Source organism: Malus sylvestris, chromosome 2 (assembly GCF_916048215.2).
Source record: "Malus sylvestris chromosome 2, drMalSylv7.2, whole genome shotgun sequence".
NCBI lineage: Eukaryota > Viridiplantae > Streptophyta > Magnoliopsida > Rosales > Rosaceae > Malus > Malus sylvestris.
This window is the reverse complement of record NC_062261.1, coordinates 1,146,409-1,170,605: the sequence shown is the minus strand read 5'-3', so window position 1 is coordinate 1,170,605 and position 24,197 is coordinate 1,146,409. Positions and strand designations below refer to the sequence as shown.

General features: G+C 36.8%; 2 protein-coding genes, 2 long non-coding RNA genes and 1 pseudogene across 5 annotated transcripts in view; 2 read left to right on the top strand and 3 right to left on the bottom strand.

The window, feature by feature from the left end:
• Positions 1 to 1,555: 1,555 nt before the first annotated feature.
• On the bottom strand, positions 1,556 to 5,817 carry LOC126614061 (uncharacterized). 2 transcript variants are annotated; one of them, XM_050281700.1, is made up of 4 exons: positions 5,355 to 5,817; positions 5,054 to 5,245; positions 4,854 to 4,960; positions 1,556 to 1,748 (listed from the first exon to the last, which is right to left on the bottom strand). In XM_050281700.1, exons 1-3 carry the CDS (start codon positions 5,491 to 5,493, stop codon positions 4,956 to 4,958), a joined length of 336 nt encoding a protein of 111 aa, XP_050137657.1. In that variant the 5' UTR covers positions 5,494 to 5,817; the 3' UTR covers positions 1,556 to 1,748; positions 4,854 to 4,955. The 2 variants fall into 2 exon arrangements, with proteins under 2 accessions (XP_050137657.1, XP_050137656.1); XM_050281699.1 differs by having other exon boundaries at positions 4,854 to 4,955.
• LOC126614127 (small nucleolar RNA R71) lies at positions 2,149 to 2,254 on the bottom strand (annotated as a pseudogene).
• Positions 5,818 to 9,518: 3,701 nt separating the features above from the next.
• Positions 9,519 to 10,234, top strand: LOC126614072 (uncharacterized). Its single transcript, XR_007620261.1, has 2 exons — positions 9,519 to 9,861; positions 9,952 to 10,234. It is a non-coding gene; the product is annotated as an uncharacterized LOC126614072 (long non-coding RNA).
• A 5,810-nt stretch (positions 10,235 to 16,044) lies between these two features.
• On the top strand, positions 16,045 to 18,597 carry LOC126614049 (alcohol acyl transferase 1 allele GSa). Its single transcript, XM_050281687.1, has 2 exons — positions 16,045 to 16,563; positions 17,481 to 18,597. The coding sequence occupies exons 1-2, from the start codon at positions 16,123 to 16,125 to the stop codon at positions 18,417 to 18,419; spliced, it is 1,380 nt and encodes a 459-aa protein (XP_050137644.1). The 5' UTR covers positions 16,045 to 16,122; the 3' UTR covers positions 18,420 to 18,597.
• The window catches only part of LOC126614069 (uncharacterized), a 30,199-nt gene continuing 24,253 nt past the window's right edge, over positions 18,252 to 24,197 (bottom strand). Inside the window, exon 2 of the long non-coding RNA XR_007620258.1 lies at positions 18,252 to 18,386. This is a non-coding gene — a long non-coding RNA (uncharacterized LOC126614069). The remainder of the gene's footprint in view (positions 18,387 to 24,197) is intronic.

The following is a 24,197-nucleotide window of genomic DNA, read 5'->3' as shown; positions in this document are numbered from 1 at the left end:
TTTTGGTTAATATTTTGGAAGAATTTTGATGCTTTCAATTGTATTTTCAATATAGGACTTTCGACTTCCTCTGGAGCAAAACAGGACCAAATGGACAAATTTTGGAGTAATTCCAGTTGGAGGACGTTTGTGAGTCACTTAGCTTGATTTTATCAAAATTTGGGATTTTTCCACCAAGCGGTTATTTTCTGGCGATAAAATAAAGGAGTGATGTGCGGTGTTGGAAAATGACGTTTCTGGGCTTAAATTGCGTTTTTGGAGCCCAAGATGACCTCGGATGGGTTCGTGGCCTTCTGGAGAAGTGTTCAGAATATTCCAAACATTAAATCCAGCTATATTGGGCCAGTTTTGGAGCAGCTTATGGGTCCAAAACGTGGCTGTTTAGATTTTAGGCGAATTTTACCATTTAATTTAGGGTTATGTTTCCTATTTTATTTTATTATTATTATTAGTTCCCTAGTGGGAATAAAGGACCCGTTTTTAGGGTTTGTGTGGGGGCTTAGCAAATATATTGCTTGGCCGTCTACAGTTTTTTGACTACGCTTTCTTTTATGCAACTTTGGAGACAGAGAGAATGGCTAAGGTTCTTGGAAATTTTCTTTCAAAGGTGTTTTCAATCCTTTTTTTAGTAATATTTTCTATGATTTCAATTATGAATATGCGTAACTAATTCCTATTGCTAGGGCGAAGCCATGAGCCTTAGCATGAATATGTGATTTTTATTTAATTGCTTATGATTGATTGCATGTATACTTTGAATTGTTAATCACCGGGATAAAAACTATCTAATTATCTTAATGCCTGATCACCATTAGGATCTTTAGAAAAGTAATTTGATGCAATTTTGGTCGGAAGGTTCCCTGAAATTGACGCTGGCTTCTTGTGATTAATAATTGTAATTTCACTTATGATGAACACCACGTCTTAAGGGTTGCATGGTTTTTCAAAGGATTTTCATAAAGCATAATAAGTCTTTCATGTTCAGATTTGATCCGAACATCCGGATGGGTTTGATGTTAGATATACGTTCTATGTTGGATGTTCCAAATAGAATATAAATTAGGAAAATCTAACCTTCAAAGTGGCATGTGTAGATCATAAGTAATTGGTAAAAGTTCATAGGATTGCTAGGTAATGGTGGACCCTAGTGCTTTCTTAATATGATTTCTCCAAAACTGTTTTCTTTTTCCTCCAGTTTTAATATTGCAGATTGTTTTATTTTAATTAATTAAATTCGTTTTTAGTTTAAGTAAGTTATAAAATCAATCATCTCAATTTCTACTTTGCAATAGTTAATTGGAATTTGGTTTGTTTCGAATTATTTAATAATCCCCGTAGAGAACGACCTTACAGGATCTGTTTATACTACAATAACCTTGTAATTCTTGCAAGTATTTTATAGGAGTTTTTATCCCGTTCACATGAGTAGTAAAATCCCTATAAAGAAAATGGTGCCGTTGCCGGAGATTATTTAAAATAATTCCTTCTAATCAGATTTTCAGTTAGTTATTGTTGTTTATACATATAAAAACAAAAAATTAATTTTCGTTTTTATTTTATTTTTCTCAGATTACACAGTGCAGATTACAAAGAAAATCTGTGCATGGTAAGTAGCCGTTCAATAGTACAGAAATTGCTTCCTTTTGATCTAGAACTCGAGCAAACTTTAAGGAGACGTAGGGGGAAAAATTTGCAGTGGGTTCCTTTCTCTACAGGGGACTTTTCAGCAATGTTTAATTTCTGAGGATCTGCACAGTAAAGAAAAAATGATGTTGGTTATTCTAGAGGCGGGTCAGCCTTTGGGTGAGTCTTTAACAGCTCATACCACTAACATACCAAGTTGCATTACTTATCCGGCAGTGGAGGAAGGGTCTACATTCGAAATAAAACAGCACATGTTGAATATTCTACCTACATTTCATGGGTTATCACGATCCAAACATGCATATTGCATAATTTTTAATGGGATGCAAAAATATTTTGGTGAGAGGATCTTCAGTCGAATCTATTAAGCTCCGTTTGTTTCCATACACTCTAAGAGATCAAGCAAGGACATGGCTCCTCACACTCCCATCTGCAAGCATTAGTACTTTGGCCCAACTTAGTGAAAAATTTTTGAACAAGTATTATCCAGCTTCAAAGACTCTTGACATGAGAAATCAAGAGTTTATCTTTTGCCCAAAAACGAAATGAAGAGTTTCATGATGCGTGGGAGCGGTTCAAAGAGTTGATTTGAAAATGTCCACATTCCAGTATTAACAGTACTCATCAAATGCATATATTTTTCAAAGGGTTAAATATGACTACAAAAACTCTTGTCAACGCTTCATGCGGGGGTTCGTACAAAGATAAAACTGCATAAGAAGCTTGTTTATTATTTGAAAAAATGGCAGTAGATACACAACAGTGGACAGTTGAGCAGCAACAATCTAGGTTTGTTTTTGAGATGTCTAACGGTTCTCCATATGTGTCGGCACAAATTGTAATAATGGAGAAAAAGCTTGAAAGATTTGATGCAAAATTTGACATTTTATTACAAAGAATTTCGGGTTCACATGTTGTTGTACAGCAGCCTTTACAAGCTGCCTGCAGCATTTGCAGCATGACAAATCATGATTTTTTGAGCTGTCCACATAAAGATGCTTATTCGGAGTTTACAGCGGAGCAAGTTAATTCATTTAATAATTTTCAACGTCCCCGATACGACCCGTATTCAAATTTCTACAACCCAGGTTGGAGAGATCATCCTAATTTAAAGTGGGACAAAGATCAGCACTCTAGGCCTCAATTTCAACAGCAGGTACATCAACCTGCTACACCTAAGGCTACTTGGGAGATCGCAATTGAAAAATTAGCTAATACTACCAGTCAAGAAATCCAAAATCTGCATGCATCAATGAAAAATATGGAAAAACAAATTGAGCAAATTGCGTTGCAGGTTTCAGAAAAAGCACCGGGTACATTTCCTAATCAAACAGTACCTAATCTAAGAGGACGAGAAGAATGCAATGCTGTACGGACCTTACTGTCTGGCAAAAGTTATGACAATAGATATGAAAATTCTGCTGGAAATTCGCGGGCAGCAGAACAGCGCCAAACTAAATTTGCAATTTTTGCAGATTCTGTAATTTCAACAGATTCTGGGTAGCCACAAGATAAATCCGAAAATACTGCAAAAGCTACCACAAAAACTGCAGAACATGTTTATGTGCCTCCTATGCCTTATCCAGAAAGGTTGAAGTCGAAAGTTAAAGATCAACAATTGACAGATTTTATAAAGACTTTAGCTAAAGTTCAAAATAATCTTCTATTAATTGATGCAATCAAGAACATTCCATCTTATGCCAAGTTTTTTAAGGATGTTTGCTTAAAGAAAAAGAAGCTCGTTGATTTTGAAAAAGTGATTCTTACAGAACAATGTAGCGCAGTTCTATTACACAAGTTGCCCCTAAAGAAATGAGATCCAGGGAGTTTTACTAGTACTATTGACAATTCTGATTTTAAAAATGCTTTAATTGATTTAGGTGCTAGTGTAAACTTAATGCCTTATTGTTTTAAAACGTTTGGGTGAAAGACAGCTGAAGCCAACCTCCAACATTATTCAATTGGCCGACCGTTCAATTACCTATCCTAAAGGGATCATTGAAGATGTTATTGTGAAGGTTGACAATTTGTATTTACCAGCTGATTTTATGGTGTTGGACATGGATGAGGATTTGACAACATCCATCATTTTGGGCCGCCCATTCTTAGCAATAGCCCGGACTCTTATTGATGTTGAAGCCGGAACACTAACATTTCGGGTCGAAGATCAAACAGTTGTTTTTAGGTTGTTTGAAGCAAGCATACATTTAGGTGATAAGCAAGAATGCATGCATGTTGATGCATTAGATGGTTTACCTCGGGCCAAATTTATGAGCAAATCATCAACTGACCATTTGTCCATAAAGCTTCTGAATTTGACTCATGATTGCATAAGTCCTAAAATGCAACAGCAAAGGGTGCTACATGATGACCAGCCGATTAACATTAAGAAAATACATGAAAATTTGCTAGGCAGCCCAAATTTTAAGAAAATACAGCCTGGTAGAAAAGTGTGGTTGTTAAGTTCCTATGTCAAATCATCTCCAGGGAAACAAGAGTCTCAATGGAAAGGTCCTTTTCTAGTTACTAAAGTTTTTCAAAATGGTAATGTGGACATCACGGCTGAGGGCAAAGATTCCCCATTTAAGGTTACCAAACATCAACTTAAACCATGCATAGGGAAATTTGGTGCAAGCGAGTCTTTGACTCTGAAGGAACCAGTGATCTAGCCATCGGACTTCTGCGACGTCTAGCTACAGACTTAAAATAAAGCACTTATTGGGAGGCAGCCCATTTTTTCTAAACTCTTTCCTAATTTTATTTTTCGTTTGATTTTCACTTTAACAAAAATAAAAAAATAAAAACGTGAAAAATTCAAAAATATGTTGCTTCCTTTATTTAGCCAGTTGATTTTTTTTTATTTATTTTTAACGCATATTGGTTAATTACAGGTTGCAAACAGGGAAAATATAGAGCATCCTATACTGGAATCATGCACCCAGCAGCAAGTCTACATTAACATCAACCACATTTACACTATGTTGGAAATTTAAAGCAGTCAACATGTAGTCATTCACAGATGCAAGTTTGGGGGTGATTGTTGCAAATCCAGTTTCATGGCAAGTTTTGAGGAGTTACTTTCTGCAGCTCAGTTTTGCGATGCATGGATGCAGAGCACAGTTAAATCACATGTCCATACACCACAAAATTGAGTACAACTTTTATTACCAGATCTCCAACAATTACACTTGCAGGGATTCGAATTTTACCTCCTAGATGCACCAATTAGGCCTCCTGGACACTCTTACTATTCTTATTTATTGAAGCGGGTGTATTCCTTTTTTTTTCACTCGGATCTATTATTGATTTGCCTATCCTGCACAAAGAACACCAAAATGAGTACATGCCGAGACATAGAACAAACATTTATACAGATCAGGATCCAAACTGAGTCTGGAATTTATCTTACCTTCATATGGATAGTAGATTTCGAGATGTCCGCGCGGTTCATGTCCTTTATCATTTCTGCACCGAAGCCACACTGGGGTTTCATCACTGGTGGAGAACAACAGTTTTACCTCTGCAACCCTAGGATTTGCAATGTCATAGCTGGTTTTCATTTTCCTTATCATTGTTAAGCTTCCAGATCGATGACCTGTGTCTACAAACGAAATAAACATAAGTATACACATGCAGTACGGAGTATCTGAGACATGAAAACAACCGTATTAAGCTACTTGAGTAAAGTTAAATAGATGCACAGATCCTACCTTCCCATTTCCATGGCAGCAATTTAAGGGTTTTGGGTTTCAGTAAAGACCAGCGAGGGGTGTCGATCGGGTCAGATTTGCAATCATTAGGGGTCCTTACACCGATAAAACCACATGCATGTGTTAGTTCTTGTTCCATTTCTCTAAAACAAATAAATCTGACAATGAAATAAAAAAAATTGGAGGCTGATTTTACCTTTGGGGTTCAGTTTTACCGATTTTCCACCACTGCTGGGTACTCACAGAGGTGTGTTTGTTGCTGGTTTATGGAAGGCTAAGGATGTAGTGCTTAGAGATGATGAAGGAGCTGCTATGAAATGGAGGTTTGCATTAATGGTTGGGTTTGAGAGTTTGCACATGGGAAGAGTTCTGAGAGAGATTTTTTTTTCAGATTTTCTAGAGAGAGAGAAGGAAAACTCTTTTCATTTTGAAGATCTATTTTTCATATTAAAGAGATATGGGGTCTGAGAGAAAAGAGAGAGTAGGCTGAGAGAAATGAAAGAATTATTTTGGTTTATATTGAAATGCAAGATACCTGCGGTTTACAAAGCGTTTAGAAAAGTGAAAGTGATTTGGCCGTTCATTTGGAATCCTAAGGAGCTCAATGCAGTGATGTGTGCCACGTGTACATAGCTGGAGTTTCTTGAACCGAAAAAAAAAAACAATTAGAAGGGAGAGAAATGGGTGCATCTACACCTTTCTTTTAGAATCCTATGGAATTCATCATATGGATGCGTGACATGTGGCCTGTCATGTCTGTTGGGACAGGGACATTTTCAAAATGGGAGACAAAGAGTCGTTTGGGGCTCTGGGCTTGAGGAAAGGGAAATAGGGTAGCAACTTCTAGGGTTTTTTTTTCAAATGACAAATGCAGCTGCTACAACTGTTTCTATAGCAGCTGTTGCGCACGTTGACACAAGTGTGGACTTGTCCGTGTTGGTCCGCGCGTCTTCACACAGCCTCAGGTCCTGAGTTCGAATCCAGGTGATTCTTTTCTATTTGTTCTATTATTTGTTTATTTTAATTTCTTTGTTTCTTCTCTATTTTCCTTTTTCTTTTAGTTTATTTAGTTTCTATTTATTTTCCACACCTTGAGGACAATGTGTGAAATAAGTTTGGGGGTGGGAAAGTATATTTTAGGCTTTTAATTTTTTTATGTCAATTAAAAATTTTCATTCTTTTTAAGTTAATATTCATAGATTACTTTAAACATTAGAACAAATGGACACGGTGAAGATTAATCCCATAGTAGAATCTTTTCTATTTATCATTGCTTAGACACTAATTCATGAATTATACTTTGAAATTTGCACATCACATCAACATGGTTTGTGGGGAGTGAGATTGAAACAATTACTTTTAGTCTCAGTTTATTTTTTATTTTTTATTTAAGTAAAGTCGGTTATTATTGTGTTATAAAGTAATAATTGTCTCACCCGAGGTTTTGCCTAGTAACCGGGCCAGTCTTGCCTAATCAGCAGTGATTCTCGCGTTAAACGGTAGAGTTTTGGCATGAGGCAGGGTGGTTAGTTGGTTTCGTAGCCTTTTCAGCTCGGGTTAATAAGTCCTTAGGGGTGTTCTACACCTATTGCCCTAAAGCCCTAGTGGTTTGGGAGTCATTGACCTAAAGCTCGTTACATGGGTTGGATCGAAAGTTTAAGTGAACCGACATTGCACGACCCCTACTGTTACTGAAAAAAAAATTGTTATATATGAAAAAAAAAAGAGAAAAATTTGAAGAGAAAAAGAAAAAGAAAGATAGTTATATTTAAAGTTAGTATGTGTGAAATAAAGAAGGACGAGAGGTAAGGGTTTTAGTCGAGTCTCCTTAACTATGTTGGTTCACTTTACACCAAAGAAAGTTTGTGAATTCTTTTCTAATTGATTCTAAATGGCTTAGACTCTGTGGTGGGATTGGTTGGAACTTTTGAAAGATGTTCTAGTTTTTAAAATTTGCTATGGATTGCAACTTGAAGGTGGAAATTTTGTCTTGGTTGAGTTTTAGCTAGTTGTCTAGTTTGTTAAGTTTTTATTTTTGTTTGAGTCTTGTTTTGCTTGAAGACAAGCAAAAAGCTAAGTTTGGGGGTATTTTGATGAGTAGATTTTATATTATATATTTTACCCTATTCTTAGTATATTTTGGTTAATATTTTGGAAGAATTTTGATGCTTTGAACAATTAGTCGTATTCATGGAACAATGTTCGACTAGCGGGGGAAACCATACAAGTTCTTACACAGAAGCAGTCTCCTGCAATGCCCTACAACATCAATGCCAACATAAATGTTTGGGTGGCCCAACTCGGGTATGACAACAAAGTTTCGGTGCAAGTGCACCTGGCAGCTACAGTGGATGTGTTGAAGGCTATAATTTTAGAACACCAGAGACACATGGATTTTAACCTTCCAGCACGTATCTTCTAGAACCTATTCCATGCACATAACCAGAACACAAGCGTGAGATGGTTCTCATATCTTTTCGTTTAATCTAAGAGCAGTCACAAAAGGGATGGAAGAGAGTGAAGATTGTTACCTTTCAGTGATGACTGGAGCTATGATTTGAAAGATTTTCATTGACAAATGGAACTTGGATTTGTTGAAAAACCATCGTGAGAGAGAAGGGCTAAGCTCGAGTCTAAGCTTTGGCAAAGATATGGCAACTGATTCAGTTAAAGCTTGGGGTATGGTTCTCGAGGTTGGCTAAGAAGTGAAGGAAGAGAGAGTGAGAGGTTCTTCACATGGAGAGTGAAGGTGAGATTCCAAAGAGTTCTCAACGGCGCCTAGGGTTTGAGGGAGCGGAAATGACAAGTGGGTCTGAAAATTGGCTTTTATAAGACCATACCTAACCCTGGGCTATTTTCCAAATTACCCCACTTATTCCCCCCTCCCTAAACCCAGCCCAACCCAAGCCAAATCTTTAGGCTAAAAGCCAAATGTCAAACAAAAGCCAAATACCCCTCAAGAAATAGCCCATAAACGCGTGGACTCACCCAAAGGGAGCCCAGTCTCAACCCGTTCACTCGCGCACTTGCCCCACATGGGCCATTTAGCTTCAGCGTTCGACAGGGGGGCCCACTCTCAGGGTCGCTGTCGGCCACCAACCAGAGCCCAAAGGCTCTTTTTCTGCATCCTATAGCTGGGCTTTACGGACCGTTGGTTGATCCAATGGTTCGGCTTCAAATTTTATTTTAAAATAAAAATGTAATTTTAAAATACCTTGAATCCAACGATTGAGATCGAATATAATCAAATCTAACGATAAAAAAAAAATATAACGGCTAAAATAATCAAATCCAACGGCTTGATGAAATAATCTTTCATCATTCGGTCATAACACTCTTCTCTATCATACTGCACAAATGAACACCCTGTGACAAAATGATGATAGCTAAATTCGGCATGGTGCTCATATTGCATAAGCGAGTTTGCAAGTTCAGCTTCTGCGATGATCATTTCTGTATCCTCAATGTCAAGGCTTGCTTGGTATTGTGCCATTTGCATTGCCCTGCTACACCTTCTTCTATCACCCATTAATGAGATATTGAAGATTTTTAGGAAACAAAAACACTTTGAAAGTTGAAAGATTGGTGATTATAGAGGATGATTGAAGGTTGAAAGATTGTGTGATCAACTGATATTCAACTTGTGTTTATATAGAGGATGATTGATGAAAGTTGAAAGTTTGGTGAAAGTTGAACGATTGGTGAAAGTTGAAAGTTCGGTGAAAGTTGAACGATTGGTGAAAGTTGAAAGTTTTGGTGAAAGTTGAAAGATTGGTGAAAGTTGAAGGCTTGCTTTGTATGTATTTTGTATGTGTTTTGTGTGTGTCATGTGTTTCACATGTGTTCTGTGTGTGCTTCATCTCTATCATGTGTTTTATATGTCCTTCACATGTGTACGTGCTTCACATGTGTTATGTGTGTCTTGTGTGTTTTATGTATTTTGTGTTTATATATCTCTATCATGATTTTCATATTCTTCCATAGTGTTTCATGTTTCATGGTAAAAAAAGGTTACAGATTATTTGATCTTACCCTCTAAAAGGTTTTTGTGTCACGGGATGTTTTTTTTTTTTTTTTTTGAGATCAATTTCCCTACCACACCTCAGACATTTCCGCTGCCCCTAATTCTTTGTTCAATACAAACTCCTCACCATTGCACTTAGATATGGACTCTTTCCCTCCCACCATTCCTCAAGTCATCACATTTGACAACTTATCTTTTGAATCCCATGATACCACACAAACCTTATCTGCCAACCAACACCAGAAATATCACAGCCACCTTTATCACCATCACAAATACCGAACAGGATCTTGCCTTCTCCAGAAACACCACATATTGCCCTTATTTCCCCAGCACCTACCAACACCCAACCTACACCATTACCACCCCATCGTGTCATACGTTCCACAAAGCCTTCCTTATTTTTGCAGGACTTTCACGTCGAGACCTCTCTTCCGTTAAGACCTACTCCGACATCTTCAATGAATGTGGTTAAGTCATCAGGTACCTCTCATCTACTCTCTCACCACTTATCGTATACTTGTTTTTCACCCTACCATAAAACCTACACAACTAACCTCACGGTCATTAAAGAACCCACAAGTTTTTCGCATGCTGTTCAAGACCTTCGTTGGCGTGTTGCCATGGAACATGAGATTGCGGCTCTTCAGGAAAATCACACTTGGTCGCTTGTGTCGCTGCCACTCCACAAACGACCCACCCATTGGATGCAAATAGGTTTAATCCAGACCTCTTCTTGGAAGAATAATGAATGTCTTTCCTTACAACTCAATTGTAAATCAATTGCAAAAATGTAAACATTCGAAACATGATTGGGATTGATCTCAGAATTGTCTTCTACTCCCTACAATTTAAATCCTCTTGCTAGTGAATATGGTTTAACTTAAAATGCTTTATGGATGCTAAGTTTATACAAAATAATTTAACAATCCAGAACATATTCACTAATCAAAGACATTAAGCAAGTCATTGAATGCCAACTACATAATAGTATTCCCCCTACACATTTGAGCCATTTGATTGAGAAAATTCTAAACATTCTAACAAATGGCTGATTTGGGATTGTAATGCTTTTAAAAAATCTAGAATATTAAGGGCTGATTTGGTATTGTTGTGCTTTGAAAAAAAGCTGCTTCTGTTGTGCTGTGAGAATAAGCGGCTGTGAAATAAAGCAGCAGAGTGTTTGGTAAGTTTTTTTTGTAAAAGTGCTTTTGGAAAAAAAAGCAGTATGATAGTGTTTAGTAAACTTTTATATAAAACAGTTGTGACTCGCCTTTTGAAAAAAAAAAAAACTGGTTTTGAGAAGCTGCATTTTGCTGCTTCAGCTTTTTGCCACTTTTCAGCTTAAAATGACAGTGACTTTGAAAATAAGCTGAGTTACCAATCACAAATTTTACTCCAGTTTTTTTTTCATCCCAGCTTTTTTTTTAAATCACCTCAACCCCAAACTAGGGCTAAGTGTGTTTGGTGTAACACACACACACACACACACAAAAAGTGATTTTTTTAAAAAACTGTTGTAAATGACAATAGAAAAGCATAGAAAAACAAAAACAGAGTCTACCATGCTTCTAAAGAAAGTGTTTTTTTTTCGAAGTACAGTAATTAGTGCTCATTTAATAAAATTTTCAAAGGCAAGTACAACCCCACATATTTTACAAAATTACAATTTTTGCCCTTACGTTATTGTCTTTGACTATTATTATATCACATTACATACCATATCTTTTTTAGTTATATAACACATTCACAACAATTTATATAACAGTTTACCAAACACTCAAACACTATTTTTTGTTGTTAAAAGCACTTTTACAAAAAAAAAAACAAAAAAAAAAAAGGTTACCAAACACGCGACACTGTTTATTCTCATAGGACAGCCGAATCACATTTTTTAGAAAGCAGAGGAATACCAAACTAATCCAAAGTATTGCCACTTAGTATTACGGTCTAGTGGTTTCCCCCTTCACTTGTAAGTGAGAGGTTTTAGATTTGATTATCGACAAAAGAGAATTTGAACCACATTATGCTAGCCCATTGTTAGGTTTAGCCCACTCTCTTCTTAGTGTAGATAATATCATTTGTTTAAAAAAAATATTTTTTATCTTAACCGAATTTCACTATTAGAATTAAAGGAATTACAACCCTTGATTAAGCCCAAAGTCAAAGACGACTTTTTTCGAAGTTATGTTCTTCCTTGGAGAGCCTAGTCTCAAGCACTTTGGCTGAGGTTTGTTCTTAAGGACTTAATTGAATGCAAGTGTGAAAGCGCAAGCTTTTGTATTTGGCTAATTTCCTAGACAAGTTTAATGCATCTGCAATATATTAGTTCTATATTTTAGGCGTGTCGTAGTTTCTAGGTTTAATTACTGAAAACGTGCACATCAAGGCATATATTGGAGTATCATGTGCATTCATATAGGAAACGAGAATCACATCATTGCATATCTTGAAGATTATAATATCAGTTTAATTGCCTAGTTTTAAGAAATAAACCCAATTTGATTTATTCTAGTACATAATTCCAGTTTCCTTTATTCTAGGCTATTCGTGTCATAGGAAATCAAGCCTATCTTTCATCTTTGCTTGGTTATAAGATTTGAGCATAAACGGTTTAAAGCAAAGTTCTTGAGTGCTAGGTTAGAAGAGTGATCTTAGTGAAACACTTCATACCTTTCATATTATTCATCATATTCATTTGGGTGAAGAAGTTGTGTCCATCTATGTGACGAAGTTGAGTGCAATCTCTTTAGTCATGAGGAGAATCTGCTGAGTGCGTCATGTTCATCCAAAAGAGAGCAAAAGAAAGACTGTGTGCTACATGATTAGAAGTACAAGAGAAAACTTCAAGTGTAGTAGATGTCTGTCTTGTTGAGTCCTGTTGTTTGGACCCAAATTTACACCATCGGCCCGTGCAATCAAGGCCGTTGATAAACACAGTTCTCAACTGTTGGATGGCAGAATTATTAAGATAATTAGAGGATATATTGTGGTTTTAATCATGATATTATCTTGTAAATTATCTTGATATTATCTTGTACAAGATGAGGTGCAAATTATATCTTCAAAGTGAGCAGTATAGTTCAATTTAATTTGGGGTTCTTGGAATTGAAACGTGTGGTGGATTAGAGCATCAGAGTATTTTATTGTTATTATCCATTTAAAAGTGGGTGATAAATGTTGTTATGCACGTAGTTCGGAATCGATCAAGATGGTTTGGTGAGATGCATGCATGGTAGAAGAGGTGTGAAAAGTCATGATGCATGGATGGGATGAAATTATGAGATAAAATGAATTTAATATTCATTTAAAGCAAGCCTAGGAACGTAGGTCTTTTTGGTGTTGTGATGATGAGGTAGGCTAGGTTTTTAATGCATATTTCTTGGGTTGGTGCCGTGAAGATGGTTGGAGGAAAGCAAGTGGTAAAGCCACGTCACCAAAGATCAAATCCTTTAAAGATCAAGTCACGTCAGATACATGGGAATTTGAAATAGGACTCTACTAGAGAATCAGGCCGTGCCAAACAAGTACATCAGTCCTATAAATACAGATGCAATGGCAACGGAAGAGGGATCTCCAACTTAACACACAAACTGCCCTGCGCAAACCCTCGCTCTACGCGAAACCTCTCAAACATCTTGAGATTTTTTATTTTCTTTTTCGCCAACACATCATTAGTTTGGATAAACAGCACTATGAAGGCAACCGGCGAATATCTTTAGTTTGGATAAACAGCACTGTTGCCGTAGAATCAGTCGACCGTGAAGCACCTTCAGTTTGGATAAACAACATTGTGACGGGGCCGACTGGTTATCTATCCCAGTCTCGGTCGAGAAGGATTTTTGAATCTTTATTGGTAAAGGTTATCTCATTAGCCTTTTCGGCGAAGTGGGGTGTTACAAATTATTACATTCGGCACATTGAAAGCCGAATTTGATATTGAACTTCGCAGAACTAGCAGCCTTGTCTTCAGGCTCTAGAACTCGAAGGCCAAGAGTGTTCATTCCTCGGCCGCAGTCGCGAGATTCAGAAGTCAGCAGCGCACTCAACGCAACATCAATAAATTTTACGCCTCGGTCGACGAGTTGGCACACCTGCAAACAACCGAATGACGTAGTTAGCTTATTAGTTACTCGGCCAACGCGCCACATAGGCTTGGCAGTTTTTAGGGTTAACACTTGTAAAAGTACTTATTTCTCAATGGTTCTTTAATCGGTTGTGTGCCCATAAATTATATCGTGAGTTTTTTGTTCTTTTTTCTCTATTTCATTTTGTTCTTCACTGTTACGTAGTATGATTGAAACCGTAATTGAATCCTCGTTTGGAATTTTAGTTGAGATTATTTATCTATTGGGTTTGGGTTCCTCGACCCAGCTACCTTTTCAAAGTAGATGCTATATCACTAAAATTCAACAACACCTTTGTAATTGCTATAACCAGATATCCTCTGATTCACTAAAAAAACAAAACATGTCAAGAGGAATCATCACTTTATTAGAGATCCTTTGTACGTCAGATAATGTGATTGAATTACTCTATTGCAAATATGAAGATCAAACTGTTGATATATTTACTAAGGGTACGCTAAAAGAGAGTTTTGTATACCTCAGGGATTTTCTTGGTGTCAAAACTAAAAGCAATTTGCAGGAGAGTGTTGGTGCCTAAATTGATTTCTAGCTTCCAATTTTTTGTATTAAACAAAAGTAATGGCTTAGTTTTTTCTAAATTTGTAACGGCCAAATATGTTGACTCAGTCCAAAATTACAAGTGTAGGGCTGAGATAGGTTTGCTTTGGTGGTTTAGATTAGCTTAGAACAACTGGGGTTTTGAAGGCTCTTGTAAACTAGCTAATTTAAATGAGATGTAAGGTGGTATCGTGACCAAAACCCTAAATCATTGAAGTATGTAAGTGACGTTTGAGCTGCAATGTTCTGCCCTATGCTATCACTTTTCTCTGAAATCCTCTTGGGTTTGTTTATATTTTCTTAAATAAAATACAACTAGATTGAATCATGGATTTGAACATGCTAAACACAAAATTTGACAACAAGCTCAATGTTCGGAAGTTAAGCACCGAACATAAGAGTTGAGGATTAGCCGATAACCATGAACATGGAATCGGGGGTTTGGTTAACCAGTGCTAGCTGAACCCACTCGCGATCTTCTCCTCCAAGTCGACTCCTGACCTTCATGCTGCTGTTACAAAGTCTTGATACAATTTGGCTTCTTACTTCTTAGTAATGGAATTTTACGTATTGTTATATTCAACTCCAATGAATATATGAACACTCGAGTCTAGTTTGGTTTGGTTTCTTCTAAAAATTGATGGGGAAGAACAATTGGATGGCTAACCACCAACTTAAATGAACGAAAATAAAGACATAATTCACAAGTAGTTGCAAAGAGTTGCTGGTTTCATATTCCTTATAATTAAGTTGAATTCTCAAAAGAGTGTGCATAGCTTGATGAAGAACCGAATATTGATGGAGGAAAGTGGGTTCGGCAGCCCCATATTCAAGGGGAGGTTGTTGGATGAGAAGATATATCGTGTAAGATGGAGAAAGATTTGGAAGGGGTAATTTTGGAAGATTCGGTGAGTACGGAGAGTAGATGTTAAGTTTTTAAAATCTTGTAGAGTAAAAAGAGTTCGTTGGGTGAGGAGATAAAAGTTGGGTGTAATCAGAAGCTCCATTTCCATTTTAACAAATATAATATTGTCTTCAGTGAGTCATATCTTTAACAAACATAATATTGTCTTCACTCTTCAATGAGTTCTATTTTGTCAAGTGATCGAATTATTTGTTCCATTTTGTTTTTTTACATATTTGCTTAACAATGAAATGTTGAGAGTATAGATCTCATATTAGGTAAGGAAAAGATTTTGTATGTGCATATAAGTAATTAAGTTACTCTTCATATTGTCAATTAGTTTTATGATGGAACCTCAACTACTTTTTTTGTTTTTGTTTAACAAACGACATTATCTATACTGAGAGAAAAATGACGGGTTTAGACTCACAATAGACTAATAATAATGTTGTTCAAATTTGCCTTTGACGAGAATTAAACCTAAAATCTCTCAGTTATAAGTGAAGAGGAATACCACTAGACTACAATACTAAATGGCGATAGAACTTTAACTTTCGTTGTGATATCAGAACATATTATCTTAAGTATGAAACCCAACACTTGACGTGCTCCACGCTATGTGAAACAATATTCTCCCGTGCTAATATGCTAACAATATTTTCCTTTATAGCCCAACACTTGACGTGCTCCCAACAATGTTTTCCTTTATAGCCCCAACAACACTTTACGTGCTTCCAACAATGTTTGCCTTTATAGCAGACGTCTAATCGATGTTTTACAAAAGTCACACCTGTCCCCATATCCCTGTTAGTATTCAGTTTTCTGATGTTGAAATGAAATTCAGTATTAATGTATATGTGCGAATCTGTGGTAAGAACTGTGAATTGTCCCATGCACATACCTCTCAACATGATGTTTTTCTTTGCAGTCCATGTTGATTGCGTGATTTAAACGTTTCTTTCTAACAACATTTTTAATGGAAAGGAAAACAATCACATTCACAACAGGTGGAAACTTGGACGGAAGATTCGGGAACCCTAGAGCATCTGCATAACGCTATATAAGTACTTAAGCACTAACTAGTTAGCATGCATACCACAAAATAAAAGTTCCAATTCCTTTGATCTTTTGCTGGTTCTTAAGCTCGTTACTGAAATGATGCCACTAGCAGTCCTTCATGTGAAACGATTGCAGCCGGAACTTATAACTCCGGCAAAGCCAACGCCTCAAGAAACAAAGTTTCTCTCAGATATTGACGACCAAGAATTCTTGAGATTTCAAGTTCCAATCATAATGTGTTACAAAGACAACCCTTCACTTAATAAAAATCGTAATCCCGTTAAGGTGATTAGGGAAGCCTTAAGTAGAGCATTAGTGTATTACTACCCTTTAGCTGGAAGGCTTAGGGAAGGGCCTAACAGAAAGCTCGTGGTCGATTGCAATGGTGAAGGTATCTTGTTCATCGAGGCTTCTGCTGATGTCACACTTGAGCAACTAGGAGACAAAATTTTACCCCCTTGTCCACTCTTAGAGGAGTTCTTATTTAATTTTCCAGGCTCTGATGGAATTATTGGTTGTCCTTTGGTGCTGGTTCAGGTGAGTCAATTAATTATCAATTACATGTTATTTAGTTTTTAATATTCATATTTGGTCATAGCCATTAATTCTTTACAAAAAAATTGAAGTAGGTTAAGGGTACGAGTAGTGTTTTTTGCGTTAAGATCGCATACACACCCCATAGATTTTTTGTAAGAAATTAGTGCAATCAACAACATATGATATTTTTAATGACAAATAAGGATATAAACAAGAAAGCACTAACAATATTGTAAATAAGTTGAAGTTTGGTGGCACAGCAATTGTTTTTAACTTTTTCATAAAATTGGCAACCTATTTCATAAACAAAAATTTATCATACCACCACCACACCCAAACTTGAACTTATCTACGATACTACCACGCCTCTTTGTTCTTATAATTAAAGAAAGTCATTAGGTGGTTTTGGAAAGAAAAGATTATGAGACGCTTTTCATTATTTTTCGAAACTAATTTTTCTTCTACAATCCTTATGTTTAACCCTATACATTGTAAAATTTGTATACACACCGAATTGAGGAAATTATATTTCTACATGGTATCTGCCTAATTAGTCCTAGGTTTTCTACCACTCTCACATCACCTTTATTGTGTAGGTTTTCCTTTGCCGTTCTTCTTCTAGGTTTTTTGCATGTCGTCATGTCGTCCTCTTTGTCTTCTGTCTAAATTTTTCCCTTCTATAAACGTTTTGTCTAAATTCCTCTATATTTAAAGATTCTTTCAAGTAACTACAACAGGCAGGAGACTCTTTCAAAGAGACTCCATCTTCCTTGAATTTTATTCCTAATTTTTATGAAATTTTTGTTTCCTAATTAGATCATCTAATTTAGATGGTTTTTTTTTTTTTTGGTCTTTTCTTCGAAAGAATTGTTAACTAGCACGAATATGATGATCAAGAAAATTTTTGCAATATGCAGGTGACCTGTCTTACATGTGGAGGTTTCATACTTGCATTGCGCCTAAACCACACAATGTGTGATGCAGCTGGATTGCTCTTGTTCCTGACCGCCATCGCGGAGATGGCAAGAGGCGCACATGCACCATCTATTCTACCAGTGTGGGAGAGAGAGCTCTTGTTCGCTCGAGATCCACCAAGAATTACATGTGCTCATCATGAATATGAAGACGTGATTGGTCATTCTGATGGCTCATACGCATCCAGTAACCAGTCAAACATGGTTCAACGATCTTTCTACTTTGGTGCCAAGGAGATGAGAGTCCTTCGAAAACAGATTCCACCCCACCTAATTTCCACTTGCTCCACATTTGACTTGATCACAGCTTGTTTGTGGAAATGTCGCACTCTTGCACTTAACATTAATCCAAAAGAGGCTGTTCGAGTTTCATGCATTGTCAATGCACGAGGAAAGCACAACAATGTATGTCTTCCCTTGGGATACTATGGCAATGCATTTGCATTTCCAGCTGCAATTTCGAAGGCTGAACCTCTATGCAAAAATCCACTGGGATATGCTTTGGAGTTGGTGAAGAAGGCTAAAGCTACCATGAATGAAGAATACTTAAGATCAGTGGCAGATCTTTTGGTACTAAGAGGGCGACCTCAATATTCATCGACAGGAAGTTATTTAATAGTTTCTGATAATACGCGTGTAGGTTTTGGAGATGTCAATTTTGGATGGGGACAGCCGGTATTTGCTGGACCCGTCAAGGCCTTGGATTTGATTAGCTTCTACGTTCAACACAAAAACAACACAGAGGATGGAATATTGGTACCAATGTGTTTGCCATCCTCGGCCATGGAGAGATTTCAGCAGGAACTAGAGAGGATTACTCAGGAACCTAAGGAGGATATATGTAACAACCTTAGATCAACTAGGATCATGTCAATGATGTGAGTGTTAAACGTAATGCACTTTCTGTAATGTAGAGTTGTGTCTCTTGGAACTTATCCAAGAGTTATAGCTGTTATCCAAAGGTCTGAATGTTATTAAAAAATAGCCAATAATAAGATTGGCCTAGTGTTGTAATAAAAAATTGAAAGCAATAAAATTAAATTTCAGTTGCCGCTCAAAAGTCATCCTCCATATATATTCTCCTGTATTCTTCCTTTCTGCAGTATAACTGAAAACTGCTGATCTTTCCTCCAACAATAAGAATCAAATTGCCCATTTGTTAGACAATTTAGTCAGTTTTCAATGGATTTCTTGAAGTATCATGAAAATGTCAGGAAGTTTGAGCCTTTATTCCCTCAAACCAATAAGAGCAAAATGATATATAAGCGATCAAGAACACAAAAGCAAACTAATCACACGTGTGATAGGAGCCTTGCTTACTGTAGAATCATATGGAGCAACAATTACAAGCACTCAAATATTCTTCCCACCCACTCGTAATTTAGGGTTTTGAGATCTCCTTGGCTCGTTCATTCTAGTTAAAATTTTAAGCCCCATTTTATTAAAAGTTTGTTGAACTTGAATTGAGTTGAGACTCAAATTAAAGTAAAAATTAATCACTACCACGTTTAACATTTAGTGCGACGAACATAAATTGGTCGCGTAAAGTTTAATAGCGTCGCACAAACGTATGTGCGATGAAAACTTCGTCATGCAGAATCAGTCGCGCAAAGATCGTGAAGAAAGACTCTGCGCGATGAACAAAAGCATTGGTCGCGGAAAATAAAGCATGACAATTCCTCATTCATTGCACCAAATTTTTAGAAACGAATATGTTCGTCACACAAAATACCAGGATACAAACCTAGAACGACTAATATTCATGTCTAAAAACTTTGTGCGACGAAAGTGAGTTAGTGCAAAAAAGTATGCACGACGAAGCTATTATTCGTAAAAAAAAAAAATTATATTTGTTTAATTTTATAATAAAATAATAAAATAAAAATAAATAAAATAATTAAAATAAAAATAAAATGTATGCACAAAGAAAAAAATTTAAAAGTAAGGGACTAAACAACTAAGAAAAAAATGTGGAATAATCTACAGGGTCGTTGTTCACATGTGAATGGAAAGATTGGGGCAAGAAGGGGTTGGGGTTAAGGACAGGCTCAGAGGTCGAAGGGGCAGAGTTCTGGGCATGCTCAAGTTGGAGGGGCTAGCACATCGATAGGGGACGAATATCTAGGAGACGAATGCGGGACTGACTGAGGGCCTATACAATTAGTGACATCGGGCTATTATACGAGGCTAGCTCAGTCCTAAGGTCGGTCACCTCTGTTGTCAAAGCTGTCACCTCACCCTTCGATTGGGAGGATGAAGAGGCTCAAAGTTCCCGCCGCCGAGCACTCCACATCCCCCTACAATAATCTTGGACTAAAATTTTAGGCCTGAAGGGTTAGAGTAGAAAAACTATTTCTAGGCTAAAGGCCAAATTTTCTGGGCTTAAAAAAGATCTAACGGCCCCAATTTGAATCCAACGGCTAAAATAATTAAATCCAACAACTCGATGAAATAATCTTTCATCATTCGGTCATGACACTCATCTCTATCATGCTGCACAAATGAACGCTCGGTAACAGAACTACGATAGCTAGATTTGGCATGATGCTCATATTGTATAAGCAAGTTTGCAAGTTTAGCTTCTGCGTTGATCATTTATGTATCCTCAATGTCAAGGCTTGCTTTGTATTGTGCCATCTGCATTGCCCTGCTACGCCTTTTTCTATCACTCATTGATGAGATATTGAGGATTTTTAGGAAACAAAAACACTTTGAAAGTTGAAAGATTGGTGAATATAGAGGATGATTGAAGGTTGAAAGATTGTGCGATCAACTGATATTCAACCTGTGTTTATATAGAGGATGATTGATGAAAGTTGAAAGATTGGTGAAAGTTGAATGATTCGTGAAAGTTAAAAGTTTGGTGAAAGTTGACCGATTGGTGAAAGTTGAATGCTTGCTTTGTATGTATTTTGTATGTGTTTCGTGTGTGTCATGTGTTTCACATGTGTTTTGTGTGTGTTTCATCTCTATCATGTGTTTTGTATGTCCTTCACATGTGTTTTGTATGTGTTTCACATGTGTTCTGTGTGTCTTGTGTGTTTTATGTATTTTGTGCTTATACATCTTTATCATAATTTTCATATTCTTCCATAGTGTTTCATGTATCAATTTAGTGATTTTTCAATATTTATCGGAATTTAAATATTTTTATATTAAAATGTTCATAAAATTAATTTACGATAGTCTACATAATTTTTTTTAAATGTTAATTTAAGAAAAAAATTAGCCTAAGTTCATTCTTTAATAATCCTGGACTAAAATTTTAGGCTAGAAGGATTAGAGCAGAAAAACTGTTTCTAAGCTAAAGACTAAATTTTCTGGGCTTAAAAAATTAGCTTTTAGCCCAAGGGTTGGAAATTGTCTAATGAGCTGGCTGCTAGAGTTTCCGCACTGTGACACACGTGTGTCTCATGTGTGCGTGCGTGTTGCGTGCATGCCAGTAGGCTTTGTTAGGTATTGCATATATTTATTAGTTTTTTCTATTTTTATTTATTTTCCTGTCCTTGTTTTAGCAGTAAATCAATATGCAATTCACCACTGCACGCCTTAGAGTTGTCCACCTCGCTTACTAATGTAAGCAGAGGTGTTGAAGTATATGCGTCTTCTAAAAGTCAGATTGCACAAGTAGAAAGTGAATATGCATGCTCCATAATCAAACTTCTTTCAAGACCTGATCAAAACTAGTGGTGGTACGAATCGCCATCCCGATCAGTCGAATCTCCAACCAATCTTTATCGGGATGGGATTCTGAAAATCAAAACCGAACCGAAATTTCGGTGTTCTCAAACAAGTTTCTGGATTCGGTCGTACAGTTCGGAATTTCAATTCAATAGGAATTTGCCTCATAAACAAATCAAACCCAAATCCAAATCCAATATCAGAAATCCAAATCAACCAAATCCACATAAAATTAATCCAGAAATCCAAATCCAAATGCAGCACCAATCAAAAGCCCTAAATCATAAATCCCTAATTCAACATGCATCCTAAATAAAAAATTAATCCCAAATCCCTAAATAAAGAGGATTACCAGGGCTTCTCGCTTTTAATTTCTTGCATGACGTTCGGGATCTCAATCATCGGGGGTCTCTTCCGTTTCAGAGAATAAGAAGCGACGGTAAATGATGAAAAATCAAAATGCGAGACGGAGAGTTCTTAGCTCGCCGTTGTTGTAGAAATCGTCGAGAGAGACGCCGACTCCTAGAAAGAGATAGTCTGAGAGAGGGAAATGGAGAATCGCCGGATCGTGGTGGCTTGTGGTTGTGTGTGGTGGTGGCTGGCCGTATTTGTGTGGTGGAGGGAGGCTTTGTTCTTTGGTTTGAGAGAGTTGCATGCTTGCCGCTATTGCTTCGAGACGAGAGAGACTGAGAGGGTGGGTGTTTGGTGGGAGTGTGCTAAGTTAGCATTAATATGATTCAAATTCGTCTTTGACGAGAATCGGACCTAACACCTCTCACTTACAAGCGAAGAGGAATACAACTAGACCGTGATTGACATAATGTGATTAAATCTGGGGTTTTTTGTTTCTATTAATTACAAAAAAATTGTTTTTTCTGTTTTGTTATGGGTGAAATGGGTAAACCAGTAAAGTTAAATGATGAGAAATTCGTTATCATGTAAATGATTAATTTGTGGTTATGTGTACCAATATTTTTCACGGTTAAATAAATAAGAGTGCAAAAGTTTTCGATCCGAACCGTTGTCATCCTTACGCATGAAGCACTCTACCGAGAATGCAGTACTCTTTTACAATCATCCTCAGTATCCTTAACTCTTTTACAATCTATAGTGGCAACAACTTCATCCTATTCATTTGCATGCAGGCTCTCAACAGCTTCTCCACCCATGAAATTGCCCAATTGATATGATATTTCCTTCGACAAAAAAAAAATGATATTTCCTTCAAATGTGGGGGCAAGGCTATGTTGTTTGACTGCGCACTGCCGCAAAGAAATTGAGAGTTTGGGCAACTTAAAAGATGTGATTAAGTACATAAGGCAAGGGTTCAATACTCAAATCCCACCTAAATAAGTACAAATTAACATGAACTAGTCACGTTCGTCATAGAGACATCACACGCATTAAGTTTGGAAGCCTAATATTCTTCATGTAAATTGGTATTCTTCATGTAGATTTAATCACATAAATGTATAACAGACGGTATAAAAATGAAAAAACAAAAAAGAAATGACGTTAAATACTCATCAAATATTCCACAACAAAGTAATGAAATCGGACAAGTTTAGACTTATTCGAGCAAACTCTCTTGTCAGTCAAGCAAATTTTTGCTTGTGACCAAAGTGTTGAAATGAAGTTTTCTTTAAAGAAACCGATAGTACGAGCAATTTAGCAGAACTTACAAATAAATGCAAATGCTTAAGTTGTGAACCCTAATATTCTTCATGTAAGTTGGTATTAGGGTTTCACAATGATATACATATATAAAGGGTAATGTTAGGGAAACTAAATTTGTAGACAAAATTTTGAAAATTAAATACCATGAAAGTTGATGATTGGATTACTACTTAAGCATGTTACAAATTTAAAACGAAGGCAAACCTGAAGAATTGCAGCAATGGAACTGATGCAATAATTTGGTGAAGATGTGGCTTTTAAGGTCGATGTCAAAGGAAATTTCAAGGAGCGTCATCAACTGTATGGATGTGAAAGAAAACTTAATCCATGTTGATATTTGGGGTGGTTATCAAGTTGCTTCCATTTTAGGTGCAAAATAGTTTCTCACCATCGTTGACGATTATACTAGGAGCACATGGATTTATTTGATGAAACACAAATCCAATACAATAGAATTCCTTGTCCAATTCATCCACATGGTAGAAAATCAATTCAATACTAAGGTCAAAATGGATCGAAGTGACAATGGTCCCGTGTTCAAACTTGACACCTTCTATAATCTCAAGGGAATTGTCCATCAAACTAGTTGCATCAACACACCACAACAAAATAGTGTCGTTGAACGTAAGCATCGACACTAGCTTAATGTTGCTCGAGCCTTACTTTTTCAAGCTAATCTTCCTAATTAAACATTTTTGGGGGATGCAATCCTAGCTTCTGCCTATCTCATAAATCGAACACCCACATCAATTCTTCAAGGAAAAACACCATATGAAAAATTGTTTCACAAGGAACCGAATTACTCTCACCTACGAATTTTTGGATGTTTGTGTTTTGCATCAACTCATGCACAAAAGCCTTCAAAATTTGACCCTTGTGCACGTCGTCGCATTTTCATTGGTTATCCCTATGGTAAAAAAGGTTACAGATTATTTGATCTTACCCTCCAAAATGTTTTTGTGCCACGGGATGTTATTTATTTATTTTTTGAGATCAATTTCCCTACCACACCTCAGACATTTCCGCTGCCCCTAATTCCTTGTTCAATACAAACTCCTCACCATTGCACTTAGATATGGACTCTTTCCCTCCCACCATTCCTCAAGTCATCACATCTGACAACTTATCTGCCACCAACACCAAAAATATCGCAGCCACCCTTATCACCGTCGCAAATAACTAACAAGATCTAGCCTTCTCCAGAAACACCACCTACTGCCCTTATTTCCCCAGCACCCACCAACACCCCGCCGAGCCCTGCACCTACACCATTACCACCCCGTCATGTCATACGTCCCACAA